General features: G+C 64.9%; 2 protein-coding genes across 11 annotated transcripts; one reads left to right on the forward strand and one right to left on the reverse strand.

Moving 5' to 3' along the window:
* Positions 1-76: 76 nt before the first annotated feature.
* Positions 77-15,337, forward strand: ACAP3 (ArfGAP with coiled-coil, ankyrin repeat and PH domains 3). Its single transcript, XM_036089669.2, has 24 exons — positions 77-303; positions 3,888-3,945; positions 4,605-4,724; positions 4,897-4,950; positions 6,136-6,194; positions 7,404-7,587; positions 8,074-8,118; positions 8,259-8,354; positions 8,439-8,513; positions 8,982-8,993; positions 9,653-9,765; positions 9,853-9,904; positions 10,179-10,279; positions 10,351-10,462; positions 10,737-10,945; positions 11,017-11,086; positions 11,201-11,295; positions 11,375-11,577; positions 11,769-11,876; positions 12,942-13,040; positions 13,147-13,367; positions 13,513-13,622; positions 13,718-13,828; positions 13,937-15,337. Exons 1-24 carry the CDS (start codon positions 257-259, stop codon positions 14,082-14,084), a joined length of 2,502 nt encoding a protein of 833 aa, XP_035945562.1. The 5' UTR covers positions 77-256; the 3' UTR covers positions 14,085-15,337.
* A 498-nt stretch (positions 15,338-15,835) lies between these two features.
* Positions 15,836-27,156, reverse strand: SCNN1D (sodium channel epithelial 1 subunit delta). 10 transcript variants are annotated; one of them, XM_036089745.2, is made up of 14 exons: positions 22,443-27,156; positions 21,986-22,281; positions 19,834-20,204; positions 19,072-19,279; positions 18,772-18,962; positions 18,517-18,605; positions 18,279-18,442; positions 18,055-18,153; positions 17,567-17,684; positions 17,364-17,442; positions 17,222-17,279; positions 16,986-17,050; positions 16,780-16,855; positions 15,836-16,675 (listed from the first exon to the last, which is right to left on the reverse strand). In XM_036089745.2, the coding sequence occupies exons 2-14, from the start codon at positions 22,019-22,021 to the stop codon at positions 16,373-16,375; spliced, it is 1,857 nt and encodes a 618-aa protein (XP_035945638.1). In that variant the 5' UTR covers positions 22,022-22,281; positions 22,443-27,156; the 3' UTR covers positions 15,836-16,372. The 10 variants fall into 10 exon arrangements, with proteins under 10 accessions (XP_035945638.1, XP_077930060.1, XP_077930059.1 ...); XM_078073934.1 differs by having other exon boundaries at positions 16,780-17,050; positions 17,222-17,275; positions 17,364-17,684; positions 22,443-22,617; positions 24,629-27,156; XM_078073933.1 differs by having other exon boundaries at positions 16,780-17,050; positions 17,222-17,275; positions 17,364-17,684; positions 22,443-23,227; positions 24,629-27,156.
* Positions 27,157-27,291: the final 135 nt, after the last annotated feature.

Consider the following 27,291-nt stretch of genomic DNA (forward strand, 5'->3'; position numbering starts at 1 on the left):
GGGAGGCGCGCGCGGGCGGCGAACATTGGCGACGCTCCCCGGCCGTGACAGCCGGCGGCGCGCGCGGGCGGCGGACTTTGGCGACATTCCCCGGCGGTGACAGGCGGGGCGGGGCGGCGGCGCGGCGGCCTCAATCCGGGGCGGGCGGGCGCCGAGCGCGGCGCGGGCGGGCCGGCTGACGGACGAGCGGGCCGGCCGGGCATGCCGCTCGGAGCGCCGCGGTCCTCGTGCCAGTGAGCGCACCGCCGCCGCAGCCATGACGGTGGAGTTCGAGGAGTGCATCAAGGACTCGCCGCGCTTCAGGTGCGCCCCCGGAGGCGGCGCGGCCCTTTGTGGTCGTCGGGGGTCGCCGCCCCCTCCGGGCACCCGGGGCCGCCGTGGGTGGGCGCAGAGGGGGACTGTCGTTGCCGCCTTTGTGACGGGCGCGGGAGCCGGTGATGGGAGCTGGAGGACCCCGCCTCGGACAAAGCCCGCAGCCCCGGGCCCAAAGGCCTTGAACAAAAGATGCCCCTTGTGCTGGTCACTTCGCGCGGAGGTTGTGCGCGTGGGGGTGGGGTGGCCGCCAGTATAGACACCTCTCCGTGGGAGTGTCCACCCCCACTTTGTGTCCGCACCTTCGTGCTGGCCACCTGCACAGGGCTGAGACCCTCCTGGCCCTGCAGTCCAGCTCTGGCCAGGGTGGTCTGGGTGCGAGGGGTGTCTGTCCCAGGGATATGTCTTCATCCGTGTGACCAGAGCAGTGCATGGGGGTCAGGCAACCGGAGCCACGTTTTCAGCCTGGGGCCAGCTGCTTGGCAGGGGTGACCTAGGGGCCTTGAGGGTGGGGTCTAGGCTGAGCAAGGCTGGGTGGGAGTTCCGGGTAGGGGTTGTGCGCTGTGCCCAGCCCTGGGTTGGTCTTTTTAGTCCTTCGTGGGAGTGCAGGCTTGCTCATCCATGTGCACCATGGAGCACCTTCTGTGTAGCAGGTGCATAGGTGTGAGCTCTGCTCCTCTGGACCCTCCCTGGAGGGGCCAGACCCTGAATGTGTGGGTGGGCTGCACCCCTGGGCTGGCCGGCTTGCTGTGTGCACGTGTGCGTGTCACTTCCTGACCCCTCTTGTGGGTGCATACTTGTACTATGTGTTTATCACGCACACAGGAGCTTTAGCACAAAACACCCACGTTAGTTTGTTCACGTATATTCCGGCACCGTGCATACGTGTCCGTACGCCTGTGTGTATGTCCTCTCCGTGAGCACACATGTCTGTGTGTACAGCGTGTCACTACACGCGGGTACATTTGCTTGCACATGAGCACATGTGTGTTTGGTCATGCGTGTGTGTGCCTGCTGAGTCTGTGGTGTGCCAGCAAGAGGACCTGCGTGTAGATGCACTGTGAGCCTCGGCATTGGTGCCCTTACCCCTGGGCCCCTTGCACGACCATCACACAGGGGTGTCAGCAGCAAAGGCTTGGGGAGACTAGGGATGAGGGGTCAAGGGTTGGCCCAGGGAGGGGCCCCAGGGCAGAGGGTTTGGGGGTAGTTCTCTGCCTTCTCCCATCCGCTGTTGCTGACTGATTGAGGGAGGGGGTGTGAGCAACTCAGGCACCCACAGTCCTGGGCCCCCACCACTGCCCACTGTCCTCCAGGACCCAGGCTGTGGGGGAAGATGTAGCTGGGGCCTCAGCTGGGGCCTTGGTCCTGACTGAGGTACCATAGTCTCACCCTGACCCCTTGCTCAGAAGCCCCGTGGTCGGTCCTTCTTCCCCTGAGTGGGGGGGTGCAGGCCCAACTTGCCTGGTTGGATGGGGGGCATGGCACCCCATTCACCTCCAGGCCTTCCCTCCTGTACTAGCTTGGTCTGTCTGTGGCCCACAGTGGCTGCAGTGGCTGCCTGGGTTTTGCCATGCTTCCTCTGGCAGGGATGGGCTACCCCAGGAAAGTGCCCATCTGGGCCTGGGGCGGGGGCTGAGGAGATTCATCTGAACCTTGGGCCACAGAAGCCACACTGTGTGGGTTTCGGGGTTGGGCTGAGATTTAACAGGGGTTTGAGGTTCTCCTGGGGTCCCACTGTCTCCTCACCCTCACCCTGCCACTGAAATGTAACCTGGGACTTCCTGGTGGCAGGCCTGGGGTGAGCCAGAGTGGGGCTGGTTGGGAGGCTGTAGGCAGTGATGTGGGGCCAGGTGGCCCCAGCCCTGGGAAGAGGGACCATGCCTACATGCTCTTGGCCTGGGGAGAGCCCCACAGCCTTGGGAGGCATGTGGGAGAGTCCAGACTCTTCCAGACAGGCCTGGAGGTGCTGCCCCCTTGTTCTTGGTGCCCCCTCCCCTGGGTGGGGCTTCAGGCGCTGAGTCATGGCTTTGGTGGGGAAGCCTGCCTCACCCTCCTCCTTGTCATCCAAGCCGCTGAAGAAATCCTGGAGGGAGGGCAGGAGAGAAGGCCTTAGGTCCTTGGAGGCTGAGGCTCCCAGGACAGGGTGCTGGTTCTTTGCTCTCTGCAGAGCACCCACCTTGCCCCCGTGAGCACATTCATCAGCATCTGGTGCGGGGCGGCCCCACCCTTGCGGGGGGACCCCCCTCCTTGCCCAAGCGCAGCAACTGCTCAGGGCCGCCTCTACTCCTGGGTGGGTGGTCTGTCCCTTCTCTGGAACTCAGAGTTCCCTTAGTTCCACTGGAAGGGATGGGCGCTGCCCAGGAAGGAGCCCATGTCCTGCCAGAGAGGGTGGTGGGAAGCTTCCAAAGTCCTTGACTGGGGCGGCCGGGTGCCCTCCCAATGGCTCCCAATTGTGGGCACGCAGAACTATACATCTCTTGTGAGGGACCAGGTCCCTGACCGCCGGCCTGGGAAACCCTGGAACACAGCGCCCCCCTGCGGGCCATGGGGGCAGCGGGGGGCCACTATACCTGGATGGCCTTCCCTCTGCCCCACCCCCACCTAAGACCTGTCCCTGGAGGCCTGCCTCTTACTCCTGGGCCCCCGTTGTCACCCCTGGCCCTCATGCCCAGTTGTCCTTCATCCCCAGGAGGCCAGATGGGCCCAGTTCACCAGCTGAGCGGATTGGGGGGGTGGGGGGGTGGCGCTGGGATCCTGGCCCTCTTTCCCTATTTCCTGTTCCCAGAACAAGGGAGGGGGGTCACGTGCCCGATCCATCTGCCTCGCCTTCCGGGGATTCTCCCGTCTGTGGCCTCTCTGGTGATGTCATTCCTTAACTCTTAGCTCCCTGAGGCAGCCCCACTGTCAGGCTGTTGTGGTGGGAGTGGGCGCCTCTGAAGCTTGTCCCACCATTCCTTTTGGGCAAACTGTGCTGTTCGGCATTCTGAGGTTGGAGGTGCCAGGGGGCACCCCTCCACAGTTAGTCTGGGGTCTCACGCTGCTGCCAGACCAGAGAAAGCAGCGGGCGCATGCTTACGGGCCCTGGGACTGGTCTGCCCCCGGGGTCCACGGGCCCAAGGTGGGGTCTGGGGTCAGCTCAGCCCCAGAGAAGTGCAGTGGCCCAGCCAGGAGAGTGGCCAGGAAGTTGCAGCCCCTCCCTCTGTCCTCGAGGGCTTGTCTGACCTCCTGTCCCTGGGCCCACAGCAGCCAGACCCCAGATGGGGACATCACAGCTGACTGGGCCTCTTCCTGCCTGGGCTGGTGGTGGGTGCTGGGTGGCTGTGGAGTCAGCTGGACCTGGGTCCCAGTCCCTCACCCTCTGCCCAGGGGGGCATCTGCCTTTCCCAGCTTCCGTTTCCTCCATGTCTGAGGAGCATGGGACAGCAGGGGGGCTGACCAGAGCAGGTAGCCGGACCCACTGCACATCCGCATAGGGAGGGGAGGTGCACGGGGCGAGGAAGCCCCAGCCTGACCTGACCCTCGGGCCCTGCGGCTTGCGGTGGGTTGGTCTGCAGCCACCTTCGTTCCTGTTGCAGGGCTACTATTGATGAGGTGGAAACTGACGTGGTGGAGATCGAGGCAAAACTAGACAAGGTGAAGGCGGGGCCCGGGGTGCCTGGAGGGTCCAGGGCTGCCTCTCCGCCCCCATGCCTGGCCCCGACTGGGTTCACGCACAGGCATGCGTGTGTGCGAGAGTGTGCGTGCGCGCGTGTGTGGTGCACAGGACCTGGGGCTGTCCCTCGTCCTCCTGGCTGTGGCCTGCCATACCTGTCCCAGGGTGCACATGCTGCTTGCACATGTGAGTCTCCCATGAAGTGGGGGTTGGCCTCGGTGGGGCCAGGGGGTGCCCAGGTGCTTCCCAGGGACTGGGTTGGGCGCCCAAGGGAAGGGGCCGGGGAGGAGAAGAGGGAGAAAGGAGGGGCAGCATCTCTGAGCGCCTTCGCTGGCCGGTCCTGCCAGCCCTTGGCCAAGACCACGTGCCCACTCCCGCCCTCGGTTCCCCCGCTTTGGGCTTCCCTGTCCTGCTCCAGCCTTCTGCTCTGGAGCCAAGCTCCTCACGGCAACTTGCTGTGGGTCAGGTGGGTTTCAAAGAGTGGGCTGGCTCCTCAGGGACAGCTGTGTCCTGGGCACAGGTGGGCCCTGAGCTGAATTCTGGCTGCCCCTGGGCGGTTCCCACCTCTGCGGGCTGGTCTCTTGGAGGGGAGGGCTGCCACTTGGAGGCGCGCGAATGTTGCTCCTTCTGTCATCCGTAGCTGGTCAAGCTGTGCAGTGGCATGATCGAGGCTGGCAAGGCCTATGTCACCACCAACAGACTCTTCGTGAGTGGTGTCCGAGACCTGTCCCAGCAGTGCCAGGGCGACACCGTCATCTCGGTGAGGGGGCACTGAGCTCGGACCTCTAGACAGGGGTGGGCACAGGCGGGCGTCTGTGCTGGGCTGCAGGGGCGGGTGGTTCCGAGAGCTGTGGACGAGGAGGTGCCAACCACCCTGGGAACACAGCTGTCTCATCTGAGCAAGGGGTCGTCCCTACCATGTCTCCCCCTAGGAATGTCTGCAGAGATTTGGAGACAGCCTGCAGGAGATGGTCAACTACCACATGGTAAGCCCTGGCCACAGTGGGGTGACGTGTGGGGGCCTGACCCAGGGCACATCCCTCTGGCTTCCCATCGCAGGCAGCCCCCCCACTGGCTCCCCTCAGGCCCCGCCCAGCCTGGAACTGCTCTCAGCTGGCTCTGAGGGAGCTGAGCTGGCCACTGCTGGGAAGCCACGTTCCTATTCCTCCGATCTGTGGGGGTGGGGGGATGTCACTGAGGTACTCTGCTGTGTCCCAGGTGGGGGCCAGACAGTGGGGAGGTACTTGGATTCTGGGGGTGGGAGGAGGGAGCATCATAGCCCAGGTCTGAGGGCATTGGGGTCTCAGGGTGGGGGATACCTCAGAAGCTCATCCAGGGTCCCCCAGTTAAGCAGAGGTATCTGGCCAGGCAGTAGGAGTATCTCCCAGGCTGACCCCTGGGCCCCTGGATGACTGCCAACCTCACTGCTACCCAGGCTAGATCTGGGTGACCTTGAGCCCCTCAGGGCCCCTAGCACAGACACACAGAATAGGGCCCAAGGCGCATGTGGGTGGTCAGACCCTGGCTTGGGAACCAGAGCCCCAGACTAAACAAGGAGCCCCACCCCCGCAGGGGAAGTTTAGAAATAAACCAGCTCAGGATAGCTCATTCTGCCCCGTCTGTCTGTCTGTCTATCTGTTCCTAGTTAGGGCCCAGCCCTCCTCCTGTGATGGGGGCATCTGATTCTGGGCCCAATCAGCGCTGTAGGGAGGCCCTTCCAGCTCCTGAAAACCACCCTCCCCTGTCCCCTAGGTCAAGTCCCTTGGGAGCTCTGGGTTTTGACCTGATCTTTCTACTGTAGGCCTGGCCATGCTAAGGTGGCCTCCAGGGTCGGGAGGCGGTGGGTGTCACCCAGTAGCCTGTGTGAGTCGGCATGGGGTGGTGCCGTAGGAGAGGGACCCGTCTGGGAGAGCTCTGGTCTCTCGTTTGGCTGAGAGCCAGGTAGGGGAGAGGGCAGGTGGTCACAGCTGTGGCCTCCGGGCACCAACCCAGGCCTGGGGCCACACCCACGCCCCTAGACCCTGTGAGGCTGGCTCTGTGGGGGCAACCAGCTGGGGCCCAGGCAGGGCTGGGTGGGCCTTTCCCTGGGCCTCACTTGGAGGGACAGGGGCTTGGCCCCTGGAGCTGCAGAGGAATAGACCCTAACACCACCTCCCTCCCTCGGCCCCCAGATCCTGTTCGACCAGGCCCAGAGGTCTGTGCGGCAGCAGCTCCACAGTTTTGTCAAAGAGTGAGTGGTCTTCAGACCCCCGAGGGAGGCCTAGCCTCTACAGGCCCTGGGAGGGGTTGGTGGTGACACTCGTGATGGAGTGGGGGGCAGACACAGCTGTGCTTGATTGGGGGGCGTCCTGGGGCCTGCGAAGGAGAGGCCTTGGCCAAAGGCCTCAAGACTCTGGGTGGAGGACTTAGCAGGAACAAAGGCTTGGAGGTGGGACAAAGCTGGGGTCAAGGAAACAGTGCCTGGAGGGCAGGGTGTGGGGTCAGGGAGCACACAGGGTAGCCAGCAGGGCCTCAGGCAAAGGGTGAGGGTTAGGGGGGGCTGTAGAAGGATTTAGGGTGGTGGAGGGAAGGGTGGGGGCTGGGTGGAGGTCTGAGCTCATGTGCAGCTAGGGTGTTTGTGGCACTCACCCCTGAGTAATGTTGAGTTGAATCTGAGTCTGGGGTCCCGGGTGAGGCAGGGGGTCTCCCTAGGCTGCATTGATCCTGGGAATGAGGTGGTGAAGGGCAGGGGGAAGGGGGAGTGGTGGAAGAGGAGGAGGGGGAAGAGGTGGAGGAGGAATAGGGAAGGAGGACAAGGAAGAGGAGGGAGAAGGAGAAAGAGGGAGAGGAGGAGGGGGAAGGGAAAAAGGAGAGGGAGAAGGAGGAAACGGAGAAGGAAGAAAAGTAGGGGAGCAGGGAAAAGGAAGAGGGGGAGGAAAAGGAGGGGGAGAACAAAGAGGAAGAAGAGGGAGGAGGGGGAAAAGGAATATGGAGGAGGAGAATGAGGAGGAGGGGGAGGAGGAGGGGGAAGAGGAAGAAGAGGAATGGGGAAGAGAAAGAAAAGGAATAGGGAGGAGGGAATAAGGAAGAGGAGGAGGGGAGGGGAGGAGGGGGGAAGAGGGGAGAGGAAAAAGAGGAAGAAGAGGAATGGGGGGAATGAGGAAGAGGAGGAGGGGAGGGGAGAAGGAGGGAAGGAGAAAGAAAAGGAGGGGGAGGACAAAGAGGAAGAAGAGGGAGGAGGAGAAAGAGGGATAGGGAGGGGGAGAATGAGGAAGAGGAGGAGGGGAAAGAGAAGGGGGGGAGGAGGAGGAGGGAAGAGGAGGAGGAGGGAGAGGAAAAGGAAAAGGAGGAGAGCTGGGCTGGGGGGTGGGGGTGCTGGGACAGGGCCGTAGGGAAGGGAGGGCAGTTCATGAAGGTGGAGACTTCCCAAGACCCCGACCTGACACCTGCTGGCCCCCAGGGATGTGCGGAAGTTCAAGGAGACCAAGAAGCAGTTTGACAAAGTTCGAGAGGACATGGAGCTGTCCCTCGTGAGGAATGCCCAGGCCCCACGGCACCGTCCTCATGAGGTGGAGGAGGCCACAGGTGCCTTGACCCTCACCCGGAAGTGCTTCCGTCACCTGGCACTGGATTATGTGCTCCAGGTCAGCCACTGGGCAAGGAGTGGTCAGGCCTGGAGGGGGTGGGAAGCTGCTCCTAGTTCCTGCAGACCGAGCTGGCCTTCAGAGGGAGGGCCCCTCTGGCTCCAGAAAACCTCAGATGCCAGATCTCGGGAAGGAACATGGTGGTGGTGGTGGTGCGGCGGTTGTCCAGGCAAAGGCACAGCAGTGGGGGTGGGCTGGGGACGAACGTGAGGCTGCAGGCCACAGGGGGTAGGCTGAGGGGGGCTTGGGGGGCCTAGGAGCAGGTGTGAGAATTTCTGTCTTTGCTCATGGGAGGAACCCAAAGTCCTGACGTGGGGAAGGACTCCATGACCATGGGCGGGTGAGGCTGGCACAGGTGCAGGGAGCCGAAGATGAGCTGGGGGTCTCAGGGAACCACAAACAGCCCGAGAGGACTCTGTGGTAAGGGACAGGCCATGGGCTACCTCAGCCCCAACACCCTTCACCTGTTCACCTGTCCCCTGGCAGATCAACGTCCTCCAGGCCAAGAAGAAGTTTGAAATCTTGGATTCTGTGAGTGATTGGTGAGGGGCTGGGGTGGGGGCACTGGCCTTGAGTACAGGCTTGTGAGGTGTGCGGGATGTGAGTACACCTGGTGTGTCCTCTGGTCGCTGCTGAGGGCCTGGCGTCCCCTGTGCCACACCCACCTACAGATGCTGTCCTTCATGCATGCCCAGTACAGCTTCTTCCAGCAAGGCTACAGCCTGCTGCACCAGCTGGACCCCTACATGAAGAAGTTGGCAGCCGAGGTGAGCCTGCGGGCTGGGGGGGGGCCCAAGACCCGTCTCAGCGGGTGAGTGGTCACCTCCCTCCCTGACGCCCCTCCCCCACAGCTAGACCAGCTGGTGATCGACTCAGCAGTGGAAAAGCGGGACATGGAGCGGAAGCACGCTGCCATCCAGCAGCGGGTGAGGCCCTGCAGCTCCTGACCTCCCTGCACGTTCGGGGGCCCCCAGGAGACCACTACGCCCTTATTCCCTCTCTAGGCCTGCCCACTCTGCAGGGGCTGATGCTGCTTCTCTTTGAAATGTGCACTCAGGGATAGAGGTCTCCATCCTTAGGAACCTCAACGTGGCCGAGCGGGAGGGACAGCCCTGTGACAGTCACTTAGAGGTCAGCCCTGGGTGGGCAGAGGGGCCAGCGTCCTCAGCTTACAGATGCTGGGGCTGGGGCTAGAGCTGGGACCTGGGATTTCCTTCCTTCGAGACTAGCAGTGGTCTCAGGAGAGGCCCAGACAGCCCCAGGGTAGAGGTGGGCCGCAGGTGGGAGTGGCTATTTTCAGAGCACTGGGAGCCTGGCGGCGGGTGGTGCGGTGGGCGGTCACTCACTGGCTCTCTCTCCCTCCTCACACCCCCTCCTGCTCCTGGCCCTCTCAGACGCTGCTGCAGGTGAGTGGGCGTGTACCCTGGGGGAGGGAGTGAGGGGAGAAGGGACTAGGCAGGGCGGGGCCTCTGCCCTCCCCCGCGCCGCAGAGCTTCAGCACCAAGGACACCTCCCGGCCTCCGCGTCCCCGCACCTGGGAGCCCTTTGCTGTCCGTGGTGGCTGGCACCAGCAGGACTTGGGCTGAGCTGGACCACGTCCCCCGCGGGCACAGGAACGGCAGCAGCTGTTCCTTTCTGCCCCCGCTCAGCCAGGGGAGCAGGTGGCTGGGCCTCCTGTCCTACCACTGGACACACAGGACGGCACTCAGTGTCTCCTCAGTCCCTGTGAATGGGGCTCTGTCAGGCTGGCTGGAGCAGGCCCAGCTGGCACTGTGAATGGGGGACTAAGGATGGGGGGGCAGCTTCCTTCCTGATCCCAGAGCCTGCTGTCCCTGCAAGGCTGCGGGTGTGGGGCGGGGGATGGAGCTCTTGGGGCCCTCAGCTGTAATGTGAGGCGTCTGCCCCCAGTGGGGTTTCGGGGCAACGGTCTCTGCTGGGGTCAGGAAGAGGCTGTGGAGAGCAGCGCCCCACCTCAGTGTTGGCTCTGGGGGAGCCTGGCAGGGCGGCAGCGTCCTCACAACCAGGGGCGGACACTCACTGGAGGCTGGGCTCCAACCACCCCCAGGACTTCTCCTATGATGAGCCCAAAGTGGAGTTTGATGTGGACGCGCCCAGCGGTGTGGTGATGGAGGGCTACCTCTTCAAGAGGGCCAGTAATGCCTTCAAGACATGGAACCGGTGAGGGAGGGGCCTTCTCAGGGGGTCTGTGGGGCAGACATGGGGTTGGCCCTGCCTGACCCCCTCCTGGCCCATCCACCTGCCCAGGCGCTGGTTCTCCATCCAGAACAGCCAGCTGGTCTACCAGAAGAAACTCAAGGTGCGCTTCGGGGCTGCTGGGGCTGGGTCAGTGACGGCTGGGACCCTCCCCACCTGGACCCTGGGGTGGGCTGCTCAGTGGGGGCGGTGGGGGGGTCGGACAGGGCCGAGGACACTGAACCTCAATGGTCAGGGGACAGAGACTGTTGATCTCAGTCTGAGTGCATAAGTAGAGCGATGAGCGGGTTGTCAGTGTGGGGCCCAGCTGGGCGCTGGGCACAGGGCCACGGTGGTGCTGGGCGCTGGGCACAAGGCCACGGCGGTGCTGCCCGCAGGACGTGCTGACCGTGGTGGTGGACGACCTCCGTCTGTGCTCTGTGAAGCCGTGTGAGGACATCGAGCGGAGGTTCTGCTTCGAGGTCGTGTCGCCCACCAAGTGAGGAGGCCCGCCGCGGCAGGGTGGGGGAGGGAGCCCCGCCCGCCTGGCCTGATGGCCCCCTCCTCCAGGAGCTGCATGCTGCAGGCCGACTCCGAGAAGCTGCGGCAGGCCTGGCTTCAGGCCGTGCAAGCCAGCATTGCCTCCGCCTACCGGGAGAGCCCAGACAGCTGCTACAGTGAGGTGCGGCCCTCTCAACCCCCTCCACGATGTGAGCACACGGCGGTGTGCGGCGGGGGGGCGGTCCCTGCAGGCTGCTCGCGTGCACATACGCGTGCAGTGTGAGCGTCCGTACCTGCGGGCGCGCCCACTGTGTGCGTGTGAGTATGCAGGCACGCACGGGCACGCGGGCTCATGCTTCAGCCACCCTAGCCTTGCTGGACCTCTGGCTGGGGGGGCCCCGGGGCGAGGGAGGCTGGAGCTCCGAGGGCTGAGCGGCCCCTCACGCCACCCCCAGAGGCTGGACCGCACGGCATCTCCATCCACGAGCAGCATCGACTCCGCCACGGACTCTCGGGAGCGCAGCGCCAAGGGCGAGAGCGTGCTGCAGCGCGTGCAGAGCGTGGCCGGCAACAGCCGGTGTGGGGACTGTGGCCAGCCGGACCCCCGCTGGGCCAGCATCAACCTGGGTGTGCTGCTGTGCATTGAGTGCTCAGGCGTCCACAGGTGGGCCCGCCGGGGGGCGGGGGGCTGGGGTGCAGCCGCGCCCTGACTCACCCTGCCTCCTCCCTGTCCAGGAGCCTGGGTGTCCACTGCTCCAAGGTGCGGTCCCTGACTCTGGACTCGTGGGAGCCAGAGCTGCTGAAGGTGCGTATGAGGCCATCACAGGCTGCCAGGCCACCGCGGCCAGGTCTGCAAGCCCCGGGGGCGGCTGGCCTACTGTAAGCTGGGGCTGATGCCCGCACCCCTGTCTCCTGCTAGCTGATGTGTGAGCTGGGAAACAGCACCGTGAACCAGATCTACGAGGCTCGGTGCGAGGGGCCAGGCAGCAGGAAGCCCACAGCCAGCAGCCCTAGGTGAGGTTGGGGGGCGGCCTAGATGGGGCCAGGGGAGCCCCCACACATGAGTGCAGCCTCACGTCCACCCCTGGTCCAGGCAGGACAAGGAGGCCTGGATCAAGGACAAGTATGTGGAAAAGAAGTTCCTGCGGAAGCCGCCCTCCGCACCAGCCCGGGAGGCCCCTCGGCACTGGCGGGCACAGAAGTGCCAGCGCCACCACAGCTCCCCCCGAGCCCCCGCTGCGCGCCGCAAGGTCCGCCTGGAGCCTGTCCTGCCCTCCGTGGCGGCTCTGTCCTCAGGTACCAGCAGGCCGTACCCTGTGCTCGCACACCCGTGCAGGGTTGGGAAGCGGGCTCCTGCGGGTGCATGAGCCACCAAACCCCAGGCCCCAGGAAGATCGGGGGGGGCAGGGCAGGAGGGAGGCAGGACTCCCAGCAGGACTTGGGCATCCTACTTTGCCTTGGGCCTCAGTTTCCCCACCTCCCTGCAGCAGGTGCTGTGGAACGCAAGTTCCGGAGGGACTCTCTCTTCTGCCCAGATGAGCTGGACTCCCTCTTCTCCTACTTCGATGCAGGGGCTGCTGCAGCTGGTCCACGTAGTAAGTGCTGTGAGGGCCCTAGTCACCCGTGCCCTCTTCCCTTGGCTCAGTTCCTCAGACTGGAGGGACCGGTGTTCCTTGCAGGAAGTACTGGGTCGGGGCTGGAGAGAGTTTGGGGGTCAAGCAGGGCTAAGGCTGAGATAGCATCTCGAGGGTCTGGGGTTACTTGGCCACTGAGTTGGAGGCTGAGGCCATGAACCTCAAGAGTGATGTGTGCAAATTGCGTGTGTGGTATGCCCACCAGAGTAAGTATGTCTATGTGAGTGCACGTGGGTGTGTATGGATACGTGGCTGAATGTGCATACAGGCATGTACGTAGGTGTGTGTGCATGTGCTCGTGTGCGCTGAGGGCCCCGCATGTATGTGTGCGCGTGCGTGCTGGGGGCCTGGACAGTTGTGTGCTGGAGCCAGCCTGTGAGAGACAATTGTGCATCTCTCCCAGCTCCTCTTGGAGTTGGGAGCCAAATGCGACAAGCAGGGTTTCCCACCAAGGGCTTCCTGTTAATGATTTATCGGCACCCAGTGGTCTGGGGCACCTCTAGAACCTCCCTGGGCAGTGTAGGCCGAAGGCATGGACCCAGGCCAAGAACTGACCGGGCTGGGGGCGGTGACCAGGGGGTGCCCTCTGGCAGCAGAGGGCGCTGCCTCACCATTCCTGAGGCTGGGGCTGCCCTCGGGTAAGCCATCTGAGATTCCGCTCAGTGTTTTGGGGGAGGGCTGGGGTTGGGGGTGTCCCCAGTGAACTCGCAGCATGCACTCGCCACAAACAGAGCGGAATGCCCACTGACTGCGCATGGTTCTGTTTCAGCCCATCCATCCTGCTAGGGCCGACCTGCCACAGGGTGGGCTTCCCCGGGGGCTGTGCTCTTGAGTGCATTACTTTGGCTCCTTTGAGCTGTTTTCTCCCCTTTTGCCCCATCCTAGGCAGGGCTCCCCTCCCCTAGTGAGGGCTGATTCTGTTCCTGGGGCATCCCCTGGAGGATGGGTGGGAGTTCTAGCCTTCCAGCAGAGCTCTGGGAGGAGTCAGGGACTCTAAGGGTCTCCATCTGTCCCCGCACCACGCAGGTCTGAGCAGCGACAGTGGCTTAGGGGGCAGCTCTGACGGCAGCTCGGACGTGCTGGCCTTCGGCGCAGGCTCCGTGGTGGACAGCGTCACCGAGGAGGGTGGGTGCGCGCCTCCCTGCCTCCGCTGCAGCCCAGCCCCCGCCCGCCCCCAACCCCACTCCAGGCCATGTCGCAGCCCCTGACCGTAGCCCTCCCCTCCCCGTAGAGGGTGCAGAGTCTGAGGACTCCAGCGGTGAGGCGGACGGAGAGGCTGAGGCCTGGGGCCTGGCAGACCTGCGTGAGCTGCACCCCGGGCTCCTGGCGCACCGTGCGGCGCGCACCCGAGACCTCCCTGCGCTGGCCACGGCCCTGGCGCACGGGGCGGAGGTCAACTGGGCGGACACGGAGGACGAGGGCAAGACGCCCTTGGTGCAGGCCGTGGTCGGGGTGAGCAGGCGCGGGGGGGGCTGCGCGGGACAGACGCGTCTGCAGGGCTCTCCTTATGGGACGAAGGCGAGGACCCCTCGTACCCTCCTGGAGACCAGCGAGGGGCCACTTCCCAGGTGAGTCTGAACTGTCCTCGGCTCCCCAGGGCTCCTTGATTGTCTGTGAATTCCTTCTGCAAAACGGAGCAGACGTGAACCAAAGAGACAGCCGGGGCCGGGCGCCCTTGCACCACGCCACACTCCTGGGGCGCACGGGGTGAGTCTCCGGCGCCCCTCCTGCCCTGGGGTGGGGGGCGGGGGCTCGCCTCTCCCGCCCCGGGCCGGCCCCGACTTGTCCCCTCCACCCTTCAGTCAGGTCTGCCTGTTCTTGAAGCGGGGAGCTGACCAGCATGCCTTGGACCACGAGCAGCAGGACCCGCTGAGCATCGCGATCCAGGAGGCAAATGCAGACATAGTCACGCTGTGAGCGTGGGCGGGGCCCCGGGGGTGGGGCTCGGGGGCTGCGCGGCGGCGGTGCCGGGGAAGGGGCGCAAGGGGCTCCGGCTCGGTCTCAAACCGCACCTCCCCCAGGCTCCGTCTGGCGCGCATGGCTGAGGAGATGCGAGAGGCCGAGGCGCCCCCGGGCCAGCCAGGCTCCCTGGCGGGTAGCAGCCCCACGGAGCTCCAGTACCGCAGGTGCATCCAGGAGTTCATCAGCCTCCACCTGGAGGAGAGCTAGGGCGGGGCGGACCGGGTCTGGACCGCCCTGGCCCCCCGCCCGCCTGCTCTGCCCTCCTCGGAGCTGCCCCGGCCCCTCGGGCTGGGAGAGACCCCAGCACTGAGTCTTAAGAAGCCCCACATTTCCCCCTGGGAGGTGCTGCGTCGTCTGGTGCCCCTCACCACACCTGGGGACCCCGTGTCTTCAGGTGACCCCTTTCTTGGGCACCTGGGTTGCTCATATCACAAACCACTCTGAAGGCCCAGTGTCACCTTGTGCCCCTCCGTCCGTCCTAGGACCTGTGTCACTTCTGTCCTCTCTGCCTTCAGGGCCTGTGTCACCTCGTGCCCCCACCTTTACTGCCGTAGAACACTGACCTGCTAGTTGGGTCCCTCCTACACACCCCCGGAGCCCCTCTGCTAGGCCCTGGGGCTGGTGGCTGGCCACCAGCGCCTTTTGAGGGCAGAAGGGGCAGCCCATCCAGGGAATCAACCCGTGTACCTCACTTAGTGACCGGCATCCAGACTGGGCTTCTCGGGTGCTGGGGGGCGGGCTGCGGCCTGGGGCCTCAGCCCTGGCTGGACGCAGGCGTCCCAAGGCCATGTGGCTGGCCACGCGGGCCCCAGTGCTGGGCGGCCAGAGACCTGTCCCTGCCTCCTCCAGAGGCACTTGGCCCCGAGCCGGTGCATAAAGGACTTTGGCACTTTCCACCCCTGCATCCGACATTCTTGGTCACAGACTGAGCAGATTTTCTACGACCTCTTTCTCACTTTGTCTGCGTGTCTTCTCCGTGGACTCTCGGGGACCACCTGGACGCCCCTGGCTCTGCCTGCTGCCGGGGAGGCTCCTGAGGTGTGCCTGCCCGTCGCCAGCCTCACCTCTCCGGCTGGGCCCTTGGGCGGGTCCACACGTCCCTCAGCTCACTCCCCAGGGCCCACCAAGGCGTTCACTCTGCAGTCCCCTTTCCTGGAGCCCTGGGGCAGTGGCTGGGCCTCTCCCCAACTTACGTCCTTGGTCTGGCCAAGGCCAGTTGGCTGGTCACTATGCAAAAGCTGTCCGGGAAGGCTCCATGGGCGGCAAGGTGGGTGCTGACTGAGCCCCCCCAACTCCCTTGCCTGTCGGCTGTGACCCCTAAAGAGCAGAATTAACTCCCTCCTTTCTCCCTGCTTGAGCTCTGCCCCTGCCTCCCACCCCACTACCCGCATCAGGGCCTCGGGCTGGCAGGACCCGCCCCTGCCCCAGACCACGGTGAATAAACTGCTGCTTGCACTCCTGCCTGTCGTTGGCTCACCTGCCTTACTCCACCCTCGCAGCTGGGGAGGGGGTGTCTGGGTCCTTTGCCTTCCCTGAGGGGTGGCCCTGAGTGGGGTAGCACCAGTGCCCCAAAAGGATGCAGTAAGCCAGAACCCAGCCCCTGCGTGCTGGGCTGGGGGGGGCCTGGGAGGGCCCTGGGGCTTCTCTGATGGAAACTGACTCCCTACACCCCCAGCCCCCAGCCCCTCGCCCCTCTGCCTTTCTCTGGCCTGGAGTGTGCCCCTTGGAGGGAGTAGTAGGGGTGGATGCTAACCAGGGAGGGTGGTCTGGGGCTGGTCCCATCTCCTGGGCAAGCCCTGACCCTGCAAGCTGGCCGTGGGCACCATGTCCTCCTGTCCCCCAGCCCCCCCAGCCCCCACAGCGTGTTTGTGGCTCCAAGGAGTGTGGAGGTTCAGCCTGGGGCTTTCCGCTTACGCGGGAAGGGTAACTGGGGAGGAACATACACCGTAGCCACCAGGTGGAATCGCCAGTTTTATTACAAAGCAGCCCAAGGTCACCAAGTGCCTTGGCCTGGCCCGACCCTTCTTCCCAGCTGCCCCGAGCTGAGGAAGGCTCCACCAGATGCCTGCACACACCTGCACACGGGTATACACAGGTATGTTGACACACTTAGAAACGTACACGTGTTTACACGACACCGACCAAACAGGCACACTCCCGTGTGGAGGCCCCCCCGCCTCGCACGCGCACACACAGCTACGCAGACTAGACTCGGGAATCCAGAGTGGTAGGGACACTCGCTCCCCGCCCCCTGCCCTGGTGCCTGAGTGAGGCCGCCACTGGGCAGGTGGCTGGGCACCCTGGTGCCTGCCTGCAGACCCCAGTGCTGCTTCCTGGGCCCTGGGCTTGGCTTGGCTGGCTGGGGCGGCTCTGTGGGGCTGGTCGGTTCACCCTGGGCAGCCAGGAGAGCCCACCGCTGCCATGTCCCTCAGGATCAGAACAAGTCCGGCTGGCTCAGGTGTGGGGAGGCTGGGCCCCTCACTTGGCCTAACTCTTCAGCAAAGACTCCTGCCAGAGCTCCGGGAAGCATCGTGGGAGATGAGGCCAGCAGGGCCCCCCAGATGATTAATGTCATCCCTGCAGTCAGTGGGCAACTGGTTGGCTTCTGGCGTGGTGTGGGATGGCACCGTGGCTGCCCCTGGCTGGGACCCCCGAGCCCTGCGGAGCCAGCGGCAGCCCCGTAGGAGCGTGAGGGCTATGGCGTCGAGCAGCAGCTCCAGCAGCTCCAGGACGGAGAGGACCGATGAGCCGAACCACAGGCTCCAGAGGCTGCCCGTGGCTGAAAGCAGCTGGGGCACCTGCAGGCCCCAGTGGGCGGTGAGCAGGTGCACAGGGCTGCACCCCAGGCTGGCCAGCCGCCGGTCCCGCCCCCACCACAGCCCCTGGCTCCCGGCTGGCTCACCGAGTAAACGGGCGTCTCGTCCACCGTACGGTAGTTGAGCTCCTGGTAGAAGATGTTCACCTTGGCCACGTTGCTCCTGGGGCAAGGCGGAGGTGTGAGGGGCTGGGCCCTGGGCCCGCACGGCAGGGCCCCTCCTTGGGGTACTGAGGACAAGGCTGGCAGAGGGAGGGGCCGGGACGTGGCCTCTGGCGGGGGCGTGCACCCACCTGAGGCCCGGGCTCTGGCTCAGGCTCCTGGGGCGTCGCTTGCCCAGCACGGCCAGGATCCAGTCCTGTGCACGGAAAAGGCTCGCTGGGGCCGCAGCTTCTCGCAGCCCTCGGGGCACTGTGCGGCCGGTGTTAAGAGCAGGGACCACGGGGCACAGCTGGTCTAGGCTGAGCCTTTGGGACCTGTGAGACCCACCTGCTTGCCCACCCCTTACCCACCCCTCCGGGGCACTCACGGCTGACTTGGAGGAAGGCCATCTGGAGGTCCCGGCAGAGAGCTTGTAGAAAGACTCCCTGGGAGAGACGGACCCCCTTACACTCCTGCTGGGGTGCTGTGGCAGTAACCCCTGGCCCCGAGCCCCCACACTCGCCACTCACCTGCAGGGCCTGGGGCAGCGTGAGGTACAGGGAAGCCGGTGGGTCCCCAGGTCCTTGTAGAGGCGGTAGAAGCAGTGACCTGGGGGGGGGTTGTGTGTCACAGATGAGCCCACTAGGCTCGATCTGGGCTGGAGGGGAGGTTGCAGGTTGACAGGGCCGCACTCCACCCCAGTGGCCGGGGTGGGGGCTGGGGGTGGTCTCACCCCAGGCCGGGTGCCTGGCGAAGCTGCAGTACTCGGCCCCTGACGGCAGGGGGTAGAAGTAGTAGCCGCAGGAGCAGGTCTCCACCATTAGCTGCTGAAAGCAGGACACGAGGCAGGCCTGGGGGGACAGCGGGGGACATGAGCTGAAGGTCCTGGGGCCTGCAGGAGGGCCTGGTTCACCTCCCTCTCAGCACTGCACCTGCCCTCCCTGCACCCTCCCCCACTCCCCTCCCCCTTGGCCACCCCTTCCCCTGGGCCCCCTCTCCTGAAACCACTCCCCTGGCCTCCTCCATTCCTGCCCCCCAACTCCCCAGCTCCATCTCCGCTGGCCTCCACCTCCCCTGGGCCCTGCCCCAAACCTCCCCTGGCCTCCCTCTCCCGGGGCCCCCCCCCAGACTCCAGATCCCCCTCCCCTGACCACCTCTTTCCTGGCCTCCCCCGGGCCCTCCTGAGACGCTCCCTTTGTCCCCCGAGGGCCCCACACTCACCTGCAGGGTGTACGAGGCATCGTAGAGCAGCTGCACGTCCACGCCCTCCCCACCCTTGGTGCAGCGGCCGTAGGGGCCCCCCAGCCGGTGCACCTCGTCCTGAGGGGAGGGGGCGTGCTTCAGTCCCACCGTCCCCGCCCTGGGGGCCCCGGAGTTGGGTAGGGACCTCGGGAGTGGGAGGCCTGGGGCCCTTCCTCTGCCCCGGCTCCCAGGGGCCCACCCACCTCTCGGATGCCGATTGTGGTCTCGGTGCCCGGCCGGACGCTGAAGCCCTGGTGCTCCAGGAAGGGCGTGTGGTCATGCCCATGAATCATGACCTTGATGCCAGCCTCCGTGGACAGCAGAGGGAGGTGGTCCTGCTGCCCAGCCCTGAGGACCAGGCTGATCCCTGGGAGGGGAAGGGGCTGAGGCCCGGCTGGCCTGGATGCCCCCTGCCCCACCCAGCCTGGGGCTGGCACTCACCATGGCTGATGCCCGGGTGCCGCGCAGCTGAGACGCCACTGAAGGTGTGGCAGCTACCGTAGGTGGGGTGGTGGAACGTTTGGAAGTGCCTGGAACCAGGGGCCACACTCGTAGCAGCCCATGACCCCGTCGCGTGAGGCCTGAGGGACTGCGGCCTGCCTCACCTCTGGGCGCAGCCGTGTGCAGCCAGCCGGACCCCAGGGTGGCACCCATGCCCGCAGTGGGGAAGCAGCTCGCTGCCCCGCGCCCACTCACCGGGCCTGGCAGTCCTGGCCGTCGAATCTGCAGGAGAAGACAAAGTGGCCTCCGTGGCTGTGGCGGCCGTCCTCGCGGGCGGGGGGCGTCAGGGCCAAGATGTTCACGTAGTGGAAGCGGTACCACTGCCGGACGGCCGTCACGGCTGACGAGAAGGCCCGGTAGAAGCAGTCTCCCCCTGTGCTGTTACACTGAGGGCAGCGGGGCCAGCTCAGCACGGCCTCCTCGTCCGTCCACGCCCAACTCAGAGCCCTGCCGGGTGACAGCGTGCCGGGACCTCGCGGGGCTAGGGACACTCACCAGGCGGAAACCCACTTTGCTCTGGCCGCCTGGTTGGCTCAGCCTCTGTAGGCGGATCCCGCGGTCCAGGTAGAAGGCAGGCTGTGGGAGCCGGGCGTCAGCAAAGAGGACGTTCCTGTTCTCGCTGGAGTTGAATTTGTAGAGAGAGCGGATATTCTCCTGGGCAAACTCATCGAGTACCTGCAGGTGGTAGCGGGCTGAGCGTGGCCTGGAGGGTGGCAGGGCGAGGGAGAGGGGTGGGTTCAGTCAGAGCCCCCACATCAGTCCCCAGGTATTGCTGGGGAGGGTAGTGCCTACCCCCGTGGTGCTGACCCCAGAATCAGCCGGTCAAGCCTAGAAGCCCCCCGCCCCCCGTGTGGACTCCACCGGCCTCCTGGCTTGGCCACAGCTCCCTCTGTCTTTGCTCCTGTTGCCTCCCCACCCGCAACGCTGCCCTGCTCCCTTCTCCTGCCCCCCCGCCCCCCACCTGAAGCCTAGCTGCAGGCTGCCCTTCCGGAAGGCTCCCTCCCACCTCCCCTCACCCTTCCCAGGCTGCCCAGCACCTGGCGTCTGGGGGGCACTGACCACGCCAAGCTCCAGCTGGCTCTTCTTGGTCCCTGAACACCCTCCCACCACCACCGTCCAGAGCAGAGGTCTCAGAGCTCCCGACTGGGTGCGGGGGTGCAGTGGGGTGGGGTCATCAACGAGCTGGTGGGCCCTCCACTGCGACCACACCGGGGAGGTGCCCCCAGGCTGCACAAGTGGGGAGGCAGCGCCACTCACCTGTGTGGGTTCATGTCGCACAGAGTGACGGCTGGGAAGAGCCTCAGCTCCGAGTGCACGGACACGGTCATGATGACCGGGTGGCGCCAGTACTGTGCTAAGAGGAGCCCGAACTGCCAGCAGAACACCCCCAGGGCGCCCACCAGCAGCAGCCCCCAGGACGCCGTCTTGAGGCCGTTCTGGCTGGAGCAGACGAGGCGGACGGCCCCGTGGATGGTGGCGTTGGCGCAGAAGAAGGTGAACAGCTCCCGGAAGGAGGTGTGCAGCTCCACCAGCCTCTCTCTCGGCCTGCCCTCCAGCAGTGGTGGCAGGGGCCGCTGGGCCTCACGGAACGTCGGGGAACCACCGGCTGCATGGGCCGTGGCTCCCACCTGCGGCCAAGGAGCAAGCCGCCGTGTGGCCCCCGCCTGCTGCCCGGCCTGACTCCCACTCAGGCCTCCTCACCTCGGGCTGGTAGGACTGCCATTCTCTGTCCCTGGGAACTCCAGGGACGGTCGTGTCCCCCGGCCACCAATGGCACCGCCCAGCCCGCTGATGCTCAAAAGAGGCCCTATCGGGGGCTTGGGACCGGCCCTGCAGCCACCCCGCACCACACTGGGCCGGGCACTGGGCAGCCTCCGCACGTGAGTCTTATTGCAGCCAGAGCTGGGTCTGCTGGTGGGGACAGGGACAGCAGAGAATATGGTGTCCAAGCCCTGCCCGGTACTGTTTGCACACAGCCTTACTGTCCACTCAAGTGGGGCAGGGGACTCTAGGGAAGGGCAGGCCAGGTGGGTGACCTGCTTGGGGTGGGGACTGTATTGTGTCCTTGGGCCTCGAGCCAATGTTGAAGGTCTAGGGGCCCTGCAAAGACTAGACTCTGGGCCTCAATGGTCTCTACCAACCCTTAGTGGCCACCATGGCCACGTTTGATTGGGACTGATGGAACCAGGCTGCTCCGGCCACGTCTGGGCCAAGGGTCGGGCCTGAGGACTGTTCAGTGCTCTGGGCGCCCGGTGAGGCATCATCTACCGAGGTTGTCCCCGGGGAAGCCCTGTTTGTGGACCTTAGGCTTCAGGAAAAGTGGGCAGGGGGCCCGTGGGCTAGCCAGTGGTGGGGACCTGAGGGCCCTAGAGAAGTAGAGCCACAGACCCAGGGCCCCCAGACCCCCAGGCCCTCCAGCACACAGGGACATGGGACCCTGACTAGGCCACGCCTGCTCTCCCCGAATACGTGTGGAGTCACCGCACAGGTTTCCGGGGGACTTCCCACACCGTCTGCCTCTTGGTCTGAATCACTGGGCCTTCCTGCACCCAGGGTGGGGCCTCCTGAGCTCTGGCCCCCTCCTGAGGAACCTGGGGAGGGGGCTGAGCCCGGGGGTGCATCTGAGCCCCTGCTGCATCTCAGCCAGCCCACGCCCAGCCTGGTACACCTGAGCAGGCGGCCCCCACGTGCTCTGGGAAACTGTGTGGGAGCAGGCCAGCCGGCGGCGTGGGGCCACAGGTACAGGGCGAGGGTGGGTTGGCCTTCCTTCCCGGCTTCAGGTCTGTGGGCCTCCCACTTGCTGGCCAGGAGCAGGTACCAGCACGGGGTGCTCACGTTGGGTCTCACACTGCGCAGAGCTCTGCCCACATGTGTGTCCACCAGGATCACACTGGGCCTTCAAGGTGAGACAGGCCTCGGCTGTGTGTTATAGGTTAGGCAAAAGGGGTTCCAGAAGGTTCTTTCTGACTCCAGTAACCACGTTTACCCTCCTCCAGACGTGTAGCCCAAACCAGCCCCCTCCTGCCCTGGCTGGGGCTACCAGGGTAGGAAAAGGGGACGCCCTGCAGATGGGGATCTTGAGGACCACTGAGAGCCTCCAGGGCCTCCTGAGGGAAGGGCAGGGTCCAGACACCTGGGAGAGAGGGCCCCAGACGCACCGAGGGACCCGAGGTGCCTCGGTTCAGACACAGCAGGCGCAGGGGTGCACTCCTGTCACACACACCAAGCCCTCAGGCAGTGGGGACCGCGTGACCCTCTTCTCTCGCCCTTTGTGCTCAAGGTGACGTGTGGGACAGCACTCCCTGCACTTCGGGTTCGAGAGACCCCGAGAGACCCTGCGAGAGACATGACCTTCCCTCCTTGCCCCCCAGCATGGGAAAGGAAGCCCACATCAGGTGCCCTCTGGTACCTGGAAGCTGGAGCCTCCTTCTGCAGGTGCCTCCATTCTCCCGTGGTGGGTGGCCTCAGTGATGGCAGCTCCAGCAGGTGACAAGACAAAGTGGGATGTGGCCGACACTGGCCAGGCAGCCTCCTGTTTATAACAGGCTGGCTGGGCGTGGGATGAGGCAGGGCAGGGCCTGGCTGGCAGGGGCAGACACACCCACTCTGGACCCGGAAGGGGAAGCCATGGGGGCAGGGATGGGGGTCCTGCCCCTGGGTGAGATTTTCTTGCCCAGAGCCCTGGGGATGAGCGGTTCCTGGTTCCTAGAGGGAGAGGAGAGGCCTGTGTTGGCTGAGACCCCCTTGCACGGCTCAGCGGCTTCTCGCCGAGCAGACCCTCTGCTCCCCCACCTCCCGAAGCTCAGACCTCTCTTGGGTCCAACAGGAGCTCTGCCTGCTCCCAGCAGTGTGCCCTGGCCACTCACCTCTCTGCCTGCTCTCCTTCCGACAGGTGGCGAGGGATGCCTGCCCGGCTCACGCTGTCAGCGCTGACCACAGGTGTTTGTGACCAAGGGACACCGGGCAGGGGCCTCCGGTCCCAGAACCCAGGTGTGTAGGGCCAGCCACTGGGACAGGCTCGGACCGTGGGAACAACTCAGCCTGGGTGTGGAGAGGACACCTGGTGCCATGTGGCCCACAGTTCACTCTTCCCAGCAGACGAGAAGGCCACCGCTGACCACACCACTTACTAAGACAACACCCCGCCCGCAAAGATGACACACCCATGTCTTGGCCACATACGTGCTAAGACCACACAGCACACGCTAAGAACACACAGCACACTCAGGGTCCGGATCACACCGTCTTGGGGGTTGAAGTCCTTGGCCTCAGTGTGGCTGAAGGCAGGACACCCAGTTCACCCCCGTCCCAGGATGACCCACCACCTCTGGCCCCAGTGGGGGATCCAGCATGTCCCCAGGATGACTCGGAGGTCTCACCCTCCCTAATAAGCAGACCCTCAGCCTGGTCCCAGGTTTGAGGGTGTGGCTCAGGCCCTACTGCCCCCCACCCCCCTGGGGCAAGCTCTAGTTTCTGACACCCCACCCCAAATCAGTGCAGAGGGCCTGGACTGGGATGAGGGAGGGAGCCTCACTTCCAATAGGCCCTGCTGGTGGGGCCTTGGCTCTGAGGAGGGGTGAGGTCATCAGCCTGTGGCTTTGGAAGGAGGCAGATGGTCACTGGTGATGTCTGGGAGGAGGAAGTCATATGCCTGGGGAAGAACAGGCCCTGGGCTCACCTGGCTGTGGATGCGCATCGTGGCTCTGTCACTTATCGTGTGACCTTGCCCAAATTAATCAACCTCTCGGAGTCCATTAGCTCAAGTGCAAAATGGGCCTCACTTTCCTCTTCCTGCTCAAGGCTCAGGGGTGGGGCCAGCTGGTATCACTGGTGTGGCTACCCCCTCCCTGAGCCCCGCATCAGACCCTCCAGACTCAGCACAGGCCTGGGGTGTCTCAGGCCTCTGCCACTGAGCAATTTTCCTCTGTGGGATAGGGGGGCACACTGTCCTGGGGGAGGCCTGTGAGCATCAGAGGAGGGTCCCGGGTGCTCTGGGTAATGAGAACAGGAGTGACCTGTGGCTCCCAGCTCAGGAGGTTGAAGAAGGGAGCTGCCAGGAAGGAAGGGCCTGGAGACCCCGGGCTTGGGGAGCTCAGGTCTGGCCAGAGTCCCCGTCAGCCAAGGGCGGCTCACAGGGGACAGGAGCCCCCACCTTCCTGTGGGAGAGGGAGCCCTGGCCAGGGGCAGAGGCATGCCTGTGATGATGAGGGGCTCGAGTCACAGATCATCCAGGCAGAAGGCACAAACCTCCCTTCCCTCCTCCTGGGGAAATAGCTTGAGAACTGCCGAGGGGCCAGCATAAGGCGCCTGGGCCAGGGATCAGCGACCAGTGGGGAGGGGAGGAGGTCACCCCAGAGCCCACCTCTGGGAAGGCAGAGAGGTCTCTGGCTGCCTCAGCAGGACAGAGAGACCGCATCCAGGGGCACTGAGGTTGAAAGCCCCCTCCTCTCTTCCTGGTGCATCCCTTCTCCTGCCTCCCCAGGCCTCACTGGCCCCGGGAAGAGCAGGCTAGGGCAGGACAGGGTGACCCCAGCTCCTGGCACAGTGTAGGCCCACGTGGTCACTCCTCAATAGCTGTAGTGAAGGGATGTGAGAACGCCTCAGAGAAGGGACAGGTGGGTGGTCCCACGTCTTCCACCCTCTCCCCAGAAGGACAGTAGGATGGCTGGCCCCAACCTCCTGAGCACAACCCCTCTTTGGGACTTTGAGTGGGAGCCTTCATGCGGCTGGGCCTAGGGGCCAAGGCATCCCCTTCCAGGCTGGGGCTGTCCTGGAGACTGTTGGTGCCTGGAGTTTCATGGGCCCCCAGGCTCAGCTTATTCATCTGTGGGTGCCCCCCCCCCAGGGGCAGCTTAGAGATGGTCCCAGGGGACTCTGGTGCGACAGAATGAAGTCTGAGCCCGTGGGCTCTGCATATGTACCGGGTTCCTGGTGGGTGTGGGCAGGTGGGGGTCGTCCTCCCTGGGCCTGGAGGCTGGCCCACCTGCTTCCAGGAGGGTGAGGGGCCTTCTTGGTGCAAATGTGGAACCTCTCCCCCCCTCCAAACACTGACCACAGGGTTAAGCAGCAGCTCCAGTGAACACAGAGGGGACTCCCTGAGATGCCTCCAGCCAGCTGGGGGTCGGTGGGGCTCGGGGTCTGGCCAGGTGTCTCCCACTGGAAGGGCTGGGGTGTGTGCACACTTCCTGCCTGGTCACCTCCAGGCTGGCTCTTTAGGACCCTCTCTTGAGCCCTGGCCAGGCGGTCCCTCCCGGTCAGATGTGACTGAGGCCTTCAAGTCCCGCCCTGGGGAGGGGGTAGCAGCAACTGGTAAGGGGGATGTTTTCTTGATTCTAACCCTCTTGGTTTCCTGGTAGCTCTTCCAACACAGAGCCATGGGCCCCCCCCCACCCAAGATGCTCAGGAGAGAAGACAGCCACCCTCTTCCTGCAGCCTGGCCGTTGGCAGCGGTGGGAGGGGTGGGAAGGAAGTCTGGCAGAAAGCGCTAGCTCCAGCTTCTGCTCCAAAAGGGTGGCTTTGGGGTTGGAGAAGGTCTCAGTTGTCATTTGCCGCCAGCCTAGCTGCCCACTCCTGTCTCGACTGCTGAGGCCATCAGCTCTATGGCCAGAGGGCTGGGCAGCTTGGGCCTTGCTGACCTGGAAGGCAGCCTGTGTGGGGCTGGTAGGGTGAGGGTCTTGCAGCACCTGCCGGCCACATCTGTCTTGGGCACCTTCTTCTCCCTTAGGTGTGACTCAGGGGTGCTTATGATCAGGAGGTTGGGGACTGATGCTGAGGGGTTCTGAGCTGAGTCTTCCCATCAAGACGCTCCCACATGAGTCGGCACCCCCATTTTACACAGGGACAAACTGAGGCAGGAGAGGGCCTCTACCTGCCCGAGGCCCCAGCCCCACACTGTCACTGCCTGGGCTCTGCAGGTGTGTGTGGGTGTGTGTTAGACGCACCTGGGCTTGAACCCCAGGTGCCCTGGAGTGGCCTCCCTTACATAACTTTCCATGTGCTAAAAACAGCCGGGCCTGCCCCGTGTGGGGATGGCGGAGCCCCTGGGGGAGGTGGAGGAGTGAAGGCACCATGCTGAGTGTGGCAGCAGGCGGCTGAGCTCTGGAAACTAACAGCCCCCAGAAGGAAGGCAGGCCAGGGACGGGTGATGTGGTAGGAGGCAGAAGCAGGCTGGATTCCCGCGGGTTGACTTGCCTGGCTGCGGACGATAAGCACACCTTCTGGGTTCCGCCCAGGGCCTGGGGCTGCTCAGATCCTGCCTGAGATGCCCTGGTTGGGCCAGACTCAAGGGTAAGCATGGTGCCTGTCTTCCGCCAGTGGCCACGGCTGGACCTGTCGGTGCTCGGTGTCCACTGTCAATGGTCGTGTGATCAGTCACCTCGCTGACCTGTGGCCCAAGCCGAGAGGCAGTCAGGGGTAATGGTGAAGGGTTTGGAACCCTAGCTCTGTCCCACAGGGCCAGACAGTCCAACACAGCAATGGCCTCTCCAGATCTGTCTGGACTGATGACCACCACCTGCCTCATAGTTGATATGCAGCATTCCCCCTGACATAACCTACGAGGGGACACTCCAGGCCCCCACTTGGCCCTGTCCTGGATTTTCTCTCCAGGGAGGGCTGTTCGCAGTATGCTGGCTTGCTCAGCCGCCTCGCCCACCCCGCATTCAGACACCAACTTTACGACCTCCTGTGTGTCATCCTCATGTCCCTCCAAGCCTTCCCTCATGGCAGACTTGAGGAGGTGGAGGGGACCAGCTCCAGGCCTCCGCAGTCAGGGTCCTTTCCACGGACACTGGCCCTTGGAACAGTATCCCCACCTGCCTGCTTCAGGCATACTCCCATGGCCAGGTGGCCAGCTCTGCCTCCCCCTCCCCTAGGCCAGGGAGGGGACCGTGGGAGCAGAAAGCAAGCCTCAGTGCAGCGTCCACTGTTGCATAATGACCCTATTCATGGGCTGGGTGGAAAATTCAGTTGGGGAAACAGTGGAACTATTTTTATGAGGCGGGCTCTCCCCCACGGGCAGGGGCTGGGCAGGCTTGCCCAGGGCAGACCCCACCTGGCACAGGTCCTCGCAGGGCTCCCCGTCCCCGCGCCCCACTGGTGGCCAGACAAGGCCAATCAGGACGTGACCCTCGGGGGCCCGAGCGGGGTTCAGTCACTGATGGGGCCGGGGGACCCTAGTGCCTCGGGTGCTCTCCTTTACATGGCACAGGACTGGGCCCGCCAGACCGGATTGGCCCCATCCTTTGGAAGGTAGCCGGTGGGACAGTCGGGGTCCCAGTGAACTCAAGGCAGAGTTCACGCCGGCACCTCGGGGGTCACCCTTGGCCTGGGCTTGTCTGTCTTCCCCAGGATGGCGCGCCCCGCTCTGGGACGGACCGCATCGGCCGCTGACAAGCCCTGGGGCCGCCCGCCGGACCGCATTATGGCGGAAGGATGCTTCGCAGCGCCCTGACCGCCTGACCAGGTCACCTGAGAGACCAGGGGTCCAACACCGCCCCACACCCGCTGCGGCGCTGACCGCCAGGGCGCACGCGCCGACCGTCCGCCCTTGGGCCCCGCCCCACGGAGCTGCCCGCCACTGCGCACGCGCGGACGTTCCGGGCCGAGAGGGGTGGGAGGTGGCAGCGAGACGCAGGCGACGACCGCCCGGCCGGCTAGAGCGGCCGCCCCGGAGCGCGGTGCACCGGAAGCGGAAGCGGGGATGAGTCTCCCCCG

Source organism: Halichoerus grypus, chromosome 5 (assembly GCF_964656455.1).
Source record: "Halichoerus grypus chromosome 5, mHalGry1.hap1.1, whole genome shotgun sequence".
In the NCBI taxonomy this organism is placed as follows: Eukaryota; Metazoa; Chordata; class Mammalia; order Carnivora; family Phocidae; genus Halichoerus; species Halichoerus grypus.

Coding starts and splice junctions, on each gene's coding strand:
- ACAP3 (XM_036089669.2), top strand. CDS start 257: ATGACGGTGGAGTTCGAGGAGTGCATCAAGGACTCGCCGCGCTTCAG. Junction 11,877..12,941: donor TGCTGCAGCTGGTCCACGTA/GTAAGTGCTGTG, acceptor CGCACCACGCAG/GTCTGAGCAGCGACAGTGGC. Junction 13,368..13,512: donor TGGTGCAGGCCGTGGTCGGG/GTGAGCAGGCGC, acceptor TCGGCTCCCCAG/GGCTCCTTGATTGTCTGTGA.
- SCNN1D (XM_078073935.1), bottom strand. CDS start 22,021: ATGGAGGCACCTGCAGAAGGAGGCTCCAGCTTCCAG. Junction 18,606..18,771: donor GGCCAGGACTGCCAGGCCCG/GTGAGTGGGCGC, acceptor CCCTGGTTCCAG/GCACTTCCAAACGTTCCACC. Junction 17,051..17,221: donor GGCCTTCCTCCAAGTCAGCC/GTGAGTGCCCCG, acceptor TTCCGTGCACAG/GACTGGATCCTGGCCGTGCT.